At 46.8% G+C, this 9155-nt stretch overlaps 1 protein-coding gene across 1 annotated transcript; it reads left to right on the top strand.

Annotated features, from left to right (window-relative positions):
* Positions 1 to 5801: 5801 nt before the first annotated feature.
* LOC308288645 (nuclear pore complex protein Nup133-like) lies at positions 5802 to 9155 on the top strand (the record flags this gene model as incomplete). Its single annotated transcript, XM_080730116.1, has 1 exon — positions 5802 to 9155. One exon carries the CDS (start codon positions 5802 to 5804, stop codon positions 9153 to 9155), a length of 3354 nt encoding a protein of 1117 aa, XP_080586242.1.

Genomic DNA, 9155 nt, shown 5'->3' with positions numbered 1-9155 from the left:
TGGAGCTTGTACTGTATATCTGCTACTTTTGATGCTTTTGTGTGACGTATGATCAAGTAGAACATTAATTTACACACAAACAGTATAAATATGGAGATAAGAGGTTTCTGTCCGACAGCAACGATATATGGCTGTTAGTGTTGAGCATAGGAAACAATTGGGCCAGATGGCCTTGTCTGCAACACCCTGCAACTTTATGACTGCCTGGAAAGGTTTTAATAGCCTTTATTTCTATAACACCTTTATCCAAAGCGCTTTACAATAACAAAAAGTGTGCCCCTTTTAGTTGTTGTTGGGGTATATGCTAAAGTACATTTTGCACATACATATGTACAATGTAGGCTACCAGTGACCCTCCCATTCACAGACGGTTTCTCTACCCACTCAGCTATGGCCACACTCCAATGTGCGTTACATTCACCCATTCACGCACGCACCAACGGTGGAGGCGACCGCGCAAGGCACCAACCTGCTCATCAGGTAGTTCAATTAAAGGGATAGTTCACCCCCATAATAACTTTTTTTCTATCGATTACTCACCCCATGGAGACATGAATTCATGGACATTTTTGTTTTTGTTGCAAGCCAATCATTTGATGACCAGCAGTTGTTTCCTATGGAGAAAGAGCCTGCTTTGTTCCCTCTGGAGAGAAAAAGAGTCTCCTCAAATGATTGGCTTAGGAATGTGACAAAAACTCCATGGGGTGAGTAATTGATAGAAAAAGAGTCATTTAAGGTGTTTGGTTGAGGGTTCAGTGTCTTGCTCAAGGACACTTCAACATCAAGTCAGGAGGAGGAGCCAGAGATCGGACCAGGATCCTTCTGATTTCATAGATGTCATTTTTGTCTTGACGCAACACTCCAGGGCTCCATACTTGTGAGCTTGCATACCACTTTTTTTCGCCCCACGGAATGTTCACCTATCATGACATGCCCAAAATAGGGTGGCTAGGGATCTTGTGGTTGAGAGGTACTCTGTAAACAATAAACATTGAAGAAAGCAGCACTAAAGCATAGGACCACCTCCACAGCAGTGTTGCCATGTTCTCTTATTATAAGCGACTTTGGGCTTGTTTTTGTACTTATATTGGTCCCGGGTTACTATTTTGTTGTTTCCAAAACGTACTGTCGTAGCGTAGTTGGTCTGGTTTCCTAATGTTGCAGTAGTTGTCAAACATTTTCACGTCAAGGACCACTACATGTTATGTATTTGTCCACGGGCCCCCATCTGAAAATATATTGTGGCAGGTACCCCCATACTATATTTGTGTGTAAAATGTGTCCAAAAATATTTCCCTTTTTTTAAATATGTTTTTGAAAACAGCAAATCTAAAAGCTCACAACTTGTTGCAGCGTGACGTATTGCAAGCTTGTAGATCTGCTATTTTCAAATGGCTGATGTATATAGGGTTTAAAGTGGTAAAACTGATTATGTGTTCATAGACCGGTTTGCTTGCTTCTCTAACAAAATCTGGCAACACTGTTCTACAGTTGGTGTGTGTGTGTGTGTGTGTGTGTGTGTGTGTGTGTGTGTGTGTGTGTGTGTGTGTGTGTGTGTGTGTTGTTTTATGGCACATAGTGTGCAGATGTTGTGGTTTTGGTTTCTCTTTGAGGGTTGGGGTAGTAGGCAGCGTCTTGGCTGGCGTGCTGACGACTAATTATGGGTTCTTAACTTCTTGGTGTGCTGCTGCTGGCTGTTAGAGCAGGGTCGAGTACAGAGAGGCCTCGCAGCCATGCAGCCCTGTACTGCAAAAAATGTTGTGATTTATTTATTTTTCATGTACTTTTCCCCCTAGAATCTTTGTTCCATTGTTTATGATTTTGGGGATATTTTATGCAAGAAGTAGAGATATATTTTGAACAAGACATATAAACCATTTATGCATACAGTACAAGTTTTAGACTTTTAGCAGTGTACAGGATGGAAGGGGCCAGGGAAACGCGCCAGGCTAACTGTGGGCTTATGAAACCTGAAATGGGGATGTGGTTGGCTGCAATGACTGGAAACAAGCTCTCTCTCTCGCTCTCTTGCTCTCTCTCTCGCTCTCTCATATGCAATCATACATACATACATATACATGCAACTTGTATAGCACTTTTCAAAAATGTCTAAAGTACACAATTAAACACAGTTAAAACAGAATCCATTCTGTGTGCCGTGTTGGAATTATGTCAACCTTTTCTGCAGTATAAAAATAACGACAATTGTTTTGTGCTCAATCATTTTCTTAACTGTATTTTCCTTAACCTGACAGTTGTGATCAGTGTTGCCAAGTCTGCTTACTAAAAGCAACTTTTTTGTAAAGTCGCTTGTATATATTGGTGTAGTTGCCGGTTGCATTTTTGGGGGCTTGTTTCTAAGGTGTAGTGTCTTATTTGGGCTCTCAAACCTTTTCATGTCAAGGTCAAGGATCCCTAAATGAATATGAGATCTACAAGCTCACATCACAACACGTTGCATCATGACACGTTGTCAGCTTGTACATAGTTGATGCAGGTTAAAGCGATTAAACTGATATTAATCCTATATTATGAAGTAATTTTGTTGGAGACCCTGTGTGTGTGTGTGTGTGTGTGTGTGTGTGTGTGTGTGTGTGTGTGTGTGTGTGTGTGTGTGTGTGTGTGTGTGTGTGTGTGTGTGTGTGTGTGTGTGTGTGTGTGTGTGTGTGTGTGTGTGTGTGTGTGTGTGTGTGTGTGTGTGTGTGTGTGATGATCATGCTACATAGCCGCTTCTTTTGGGCTTGTTTTTGTAGACCTGGCCACTTGTTTCTCTCGCTAAATCTGGCAACACTGATTGTGCTGTCATTTGCCAGCTGAAAGCACAGTTGTGCGTACTGTACCGCAGTGATGGAAATAACTCACATTTTGTACTTAAGTAAAAGTACCAATACCACAATATACGGTAGAAATACTCTAAGGTATTGAAAACGTACTTGAGTAAAAGTACATAAGCATTCACATTAAAATATACTTAAGTACTGATAGTAAAAGTAGCCTACACATTTTGCCCATAGCCCAAGTATGCATAGGGCTGAAGTGGTTAAAGGGTAAGACCACCCATTTTCAATATTGAACTATGTCAATATACCTTAGAGGAGTTGTGTGGAAATAGAAAAAAAGTTCCCCCCCTTCTGTGTTGCCTAGAACTGGAGGATTGATTTTGGGGTTTGTATTGTAAAGTACAACTTGATGACATCACACATTGTACTTTACAATACAAACCCCAAAATCAATCCTCCAGTTCTAGGCAACACAGAAGAGGGGGAACTTTTTTTCTATTTCCACACAACTCCTCTAAGTTATATTAATGACATAGTTCAATATTGAAAATGGGTGGTCTTCCCCTTTAATGCATCTTTGGTAATAGTAATCAAAATCTTCAAAGTAACTAGTAACTAAAGTTTTCAAATAATTGTAGTGGAGAAAATACAAAGTACAATATTTTGAGATGTAGTCGAGTAGTAGAAGTAAAAGTATTGAGAATTGGAAACACTCCAGTGAAGTAAAAAAAAAGAAGCACAATACAGTACTTGAGTAAATGTACTTAGTTACTTTCCACCACTGCTGTACAGTTTCCTCCTGTCATTAGAAATCCAAACTGCAGCTCAACCGCAGGAAATGGCTTTAGCCTAATGGAATCAATGTCGTATAGCTATCAGGTTTGCCCCACGATGGATGTGTTCACATTCACATCGTCTTGTCTTTTTAAATCAATAATGGCAATTAAAAAACACTTGATCGTCGGTTTAGCGTGCCTGTCAGGCAGCGAAATGGATGGCCCCCCGCGCGCGGGGTCATTGCGACTCTCGCTTATTTGTGGAAGTGACTACGGAACACTTGAGCTATGAGTGGGGGTGCGCCCAGGCTTCCGAGCACGTGGCGGGCTCTTGACTGCACTTCCTGTGTTCATCACATAAACAATGGCAGAGACGGAGGCGGGCGACGCACCGTAGCTGCAATGGTTCAGTGGAGATGGCATCCTGTTAACATGGTTAGCTTTCAGCAGGTCCCTCTTGTGAGCATCAGGCTAATTCAATAGCACGGTGGGCAGGGGCGTCACACCAAATTCTGGGCCCTGGGTACAAGGATTCACTGCGGGCCCCCCATGAATGTTAACTATTGAAAAATAGCAGATATACAAGCTCAGTGCCGCGCTGTGAGCTTGTAGATCTGCTATTTTTTTTAAATCGTGAAAATGTGTGCAAGAAACCTATGTCAAGGACCCCCAAGATGATATGTATTTGGCCACGGACCCCGATCTCAAAATATTTAGTTCCAGGGACCCCCAGAAGCAAAATTTGAGTTTTCACAACTTTTCAAAAATAGCAGATCTACAAGCTCGCAGCGCGGCACTCGGTGCCGCACTGTGAGCTTGTATATCTGCTATTTTTCAATAGATAAAGTTATTAGGGCCCCTCCACCACCTTGGGCCCCAGTAACTCAGTCCCACTTTCCTACCCCTTGTGACGCCCCTGACGGTGGGATGGGAGAGGGAGAGGGGGAAGGTCAGGCTGGAAGGATGGAGGGTTCTAATCCAATCTGGGGCCTGTGTGCATTGCTCTACATACATCATCTGCTGCTGCAGGGAAAGGACACTGAGAGCAGTTCAGGAGTGCGGTGGATCAATTCAGAAGACTCAGAGCTTTGAATTGAATGTTCTTTTGTTGTTTTAGAATTGGGGGAAGAAATAGTTTTTGTTTTAAAAGCATAGTATGTAACTTTGCCTTTACATAAGAAAACAATGAATATCTTTGTTTACCCAGCACTTCCCTCTATATCAGCAGTTATCAGCCACTGTAGTAGTGTGCTGCTGTTTACCTGCAGAAACACACTGTCCTCCTCTCGCTGTGTTTTGGTTTTGGTAGTCCTAAAATTACCACTGCATCTTCGGTGCTATTTCATAGAACTCCCTAGACACGGACGCCATCCCTTGAGGCAATGCACCGCAAAGCATTATTATGTGTAACAAGAGAAGAGCAAAGGCTGAGCCAATCAAATGAAAATGTGAATTGTGCACTGGTGCTGCTGCATTGGCCTTTCTTGTTGTAGTACACACTAAAACCTGCTGCTCTGGCTCATCCTGGGCAGATGGGAGAGAGCCTTCTCAGTCATGTGTGAACTTTCTAATATCAGACGTGTTTGTTTGCGTGCAGTGTTGCCAGATTTTGTGAGAGAAACAAGCGGACGGGTCTATGAAAACAAGCCCAAACTAAGCCACTATTACTGTAGTGCATTTTAACAACACAAATCTTGTTTGGGAGTGACTGACACAAGATATTTCAGATGGGGTCCTTAGACAAATACACATTAATTTGGGGGTCCTTAATTAACATGAAAATGTTTGAGAACCATTTTCACAATAGTTTGTTTAAATAATCGTTCATTAATCATACTTGAGGAAAAAAGTTTGAAATTGTTGTGATATTGATTTGAAGTCTCTCTCTCTCTCTCGCTCTGATCGACCTCTGACCTAACGTCACACGGACAATAAACCGTTGCCTAGCAATGCTGATTTGCTCAAAGCCAATGCTGTGACATCAGTCATGTCCATATTTGGGCATAATGCACCTGCCCTTCCTACCACAGACATACAAACCTCAAAGTCTTTATAAGGTAGAAGGAATTTGTGTCACCCAGTAGCTCACTGAATAAAAGTGCAGATACTGCGAAGAAGGCTCAACAACATGGAATCTGTGTGCTGAGAGACAAAGAAGGTTCTGGTCCTTCTCTGTTTTTCGTTGGATATTTTACCTGGTTATGTAGTTTCACAGCTTCTGTTGTTTCACAGGACTTTGTAGAGAATGTTCGCCCCACGTGGTGGAACTCCGACTGGCTCGGGCAACACACAGACGTCTGATATGACCAGCAGAAAGAGAAGCACTTTCACACCACCCGATCTCTTCTCCCCGCGTGGCAGGACATATCCGGCCGGCAGGTCCACTCCCGCAGGGCCGGATCCCCTTGAGGTGCGACCGTTTGGCTCTTTACTACCTATCAAAGTCCTAGAGGCGTGTACGACAGCTGTCGACCAGATCTCAGTTAAAGTGGAGGAGGGTGGCTGGGCTTGGATGGTGTGTGGAGGGAGAGTGATCATCTGGAAGATAGGCCTTACTGCCATGGCCAAGATGTCTCCGTGTAAGGATCTGCTGCTCCCCAACACAGAGTTTGATACACAAAAGAAGACAGAGTTTGACTGCACCGCAGACTGCATCGCCATAGTCTCACACGGGCCGCTGAAGGAGGCCACGGTCCAGTCTGTCTCTGTTCTGGCAGTGGTAGCAAAAGGAGTCGCTAGGTTCTGGCCCTGCCTGGCTCACCCGGGCAGCTACACTGACACTGCCATCGACATGGGAGAAATCTGCAACTTTGTTGTTGCTGTAAAAGTTGGAAGTTTCATTGTGTGCTCTTCCAAGGGCCAGCTTTTGAGAGTAAGCGTGGACTTCTCTGGGAGGCTCCAGCACAGAGCTCTACGGTCCGGCATCATGCGTTGTGTGTCCCGCCTGTTTTTTACACCTCCAGTGCTCCAAAGTGTGCTGTGGGTGGGGGAGTCGCGCTGCCTCTACACGCTGACGGGCTCCACGCTCAGTAAGTGGGAGGTGGGTGAGAACTCTGAGCGGCAGCTCTTCAGCTGGGATGCCGGCCAAGCTCTGACCAAACGCATTGCAGAGACACTCTGGCGATCAATGAGCGCCTATGAGATGAAGGAAGAAGTGAATATCATGTGGCTCGATGTAAAGTTGAGCTGGGATGGCCTGCTGGTGGTGTTGGCAGCAGTGTGGCATTGCTCAGTAACGCCCTGGTTGGCCTACTACTGCCTGGTCACCCTGCAGGATAACGGAGCCACCATCTCGGTGACCTCAGTGGAGGTCACCGAGCACAACCCACCCTTCCAGGGGGAGGAGGCCCTCCGTGCTACAAGGCTAATGCTGCCACAAACCAAATCCGGCCCCGCTGCCTTCCTGTACAACAAGGAGCTGGTGTTCGTCTGCTCCGCCGGCACAGGCAGGAGAGGACTGCAAATCCCCTTCAGCTCCCCCAGGGATGGTGTTTGTGGCGGGGGCTGCTGTTCTATAGCCAATCTACATGCTGTCTTTTTCTCCAAGAACAACGGCTTTGTTACTGTGTTACCAAGAGAGAGTGCCTCCATGCTCCCTGGGACCAAGGAGGAATCGTTGCGCTCCTCCCTAGCTGATGCACCATCCTCCCTGGCTGCCACACCAGAGGCTGTTCCTTCATTTAAGGCTTCTGCCATGGATACTCCTCAGACCAAGGACCTCAAAGAGGCGTTCCTGCAGTTCTGTCGTAACGACGTGGTGGGTGCCCAGACTTTGACAAACAAGCTGTTCCCTGAGGAGGGGGAGGGTGAGCTGGACAGCGTGGTCACCCACATCAGCCGGGACCTCGTGGACTACTACCCAGCCTCTGACCCCCGCTGGGCAGAGTCTGTCCCCGATCAGAGCGCCTCAGGCTTCCCCCAGCTCACTTCCCTCATCATTCTCCACCAACTGCAAGACAAGATGAAGGTACACGGCTGCTTCATGGACTTCCTGCTCCGGGTGGGTCTCTTGGATCGTCTGAGCCAGGTTACGGTGCGACGCGCACCTATGGCCACGCGTCTGCTTCTGTGCGAACACGGCGAGAAGCTGCAGGCGGCCATGGTTCTGAGGAACCACCACACCAAGCATGCCGAGCTGCTCAACCGAGCCATCCTGAGTGCTCTGCAGAAGAACAATGCTGTGGTGCCTCCCGGCCTTACCCCCGCAGATGTCTTCTTCAGAGAGGTGTCCCAGATCTCCTCTGTGTTTGAGTGTCTCCTAGAGGAGGAGAGGAGTCTGAAGAATGAGGTGGTGGTCACCGTCAACAACATCATCAAGGACATGCTTCACGCTGCTTGTCAGTACAGAGAGTCCAAGGCCTCCATATACAGACCTGGTAAGAATACTGGCACCGAGCCAGAGTACGTTCCATGGACCGCCTCTGGGGGTGCGAGAGGCGTGCGCGGCATCATCTCCCGCCAGCACGAGCTCATCTTGAGCTCCGTCTACCCGCTTGCTGACACTGAGCTGCGCAGTGTGCTGTGTGAGCAGCTGTTTGCGTTGTTGGACATCTACTTTGATGGGTACGTTTCCCAGCTGGCCTCATTGCCGCACTCCCAGAAGCAGCACTACGGCAGCCTGAAGATGGAATACAGTCAACGCCGCTCCGAGCTGTTGACCCAACTACTGAAACAGCGTCAGTACCAAATGGTGGCGGTCTTGGCTGAGAAATACTGTGACTTTGACACCTTGGTGCAGTTATGTGAACAGACAGACGACCAGAGCCGTCTGCAGCACTACATGACCAAGTTTGCTGACCAGAACTTTTCAGACTTCCTGTTCCGGCGGTACATGAAGAAGGGGCAGAGGCTAACGTTGTTGTCCCAGCCTCTTGCCCAGCACCAGCAGCTGTCCAGCTTCCTGCAACCCCATCAAGATCTTAGCTGGCTGCACCACGTCCACATCCAAGACTTCCAGAGTGCCCAAAGAACACTGTACAACCAAGCCAGTGCAGAGACGAGCTTTGTTAAGAAAAAGACCTTCTTGGCCCTCAGCAAGCTGTCTGCTCGGGCTTCTGACGTGCCATTGGATGCCATGCAGAAACAAGTTAATGACATCCTGGTGCAGGAACGCGTCCTCCTCCACCAGGAGACTCTGCCCAAACAGCTGCTGGAGGAGAAGCAGATGAATCCCGACGTCATGCCTGTGCTCACTGCTCACAACCTCATTGAACTGTATGTTTGCGATGACAACAGGCAAGCCAACGAACACGACTTCAAAAAGGCCCTGGATCTGCTTGAATACATCGATGAGGAGGATGCTGTGAACAAAGACGCTCTCAAATGCCAGATCTTTGGCAAGGCTCTCGCAAAAGACGACTGGTCATCTGCTGACAGCAACGATGACCCACTAGAAGCAGCCAAAGACAGTGTCTTTGTCAATATCCTCCTCAAGCTCATACAAGAAGGTGTACCTCTACAGACTTATCTTCCAGATGTCAAAGACCTCTTGGACTTGGATGAGCTGAACATTTTTAAATCCAAGCCCTCTTTTGAGTTTGTGCTGCGAGCCAATTATGAACATTACATTCAAGTCCAGTCCCCTACCCAGGCAGTTTGA

The sequence above is a fragment of the Nannobrachium achirus genome (genome assembly GCF_963921795.1).
Source record: "Nannobrachium achirus genome assembly, chromosome: 7".
NCBI classification, from domain to species: domain Eukaryota; kingdom Metazoa; phylum Chordata; class Actinopteri; order Myctophiformes; family Myctophidae; genus Nannobrachium; species Nannobrachium achirus.
This window is presented reverse-complemented; position numbering and strand designations above follow the sequence as displayed.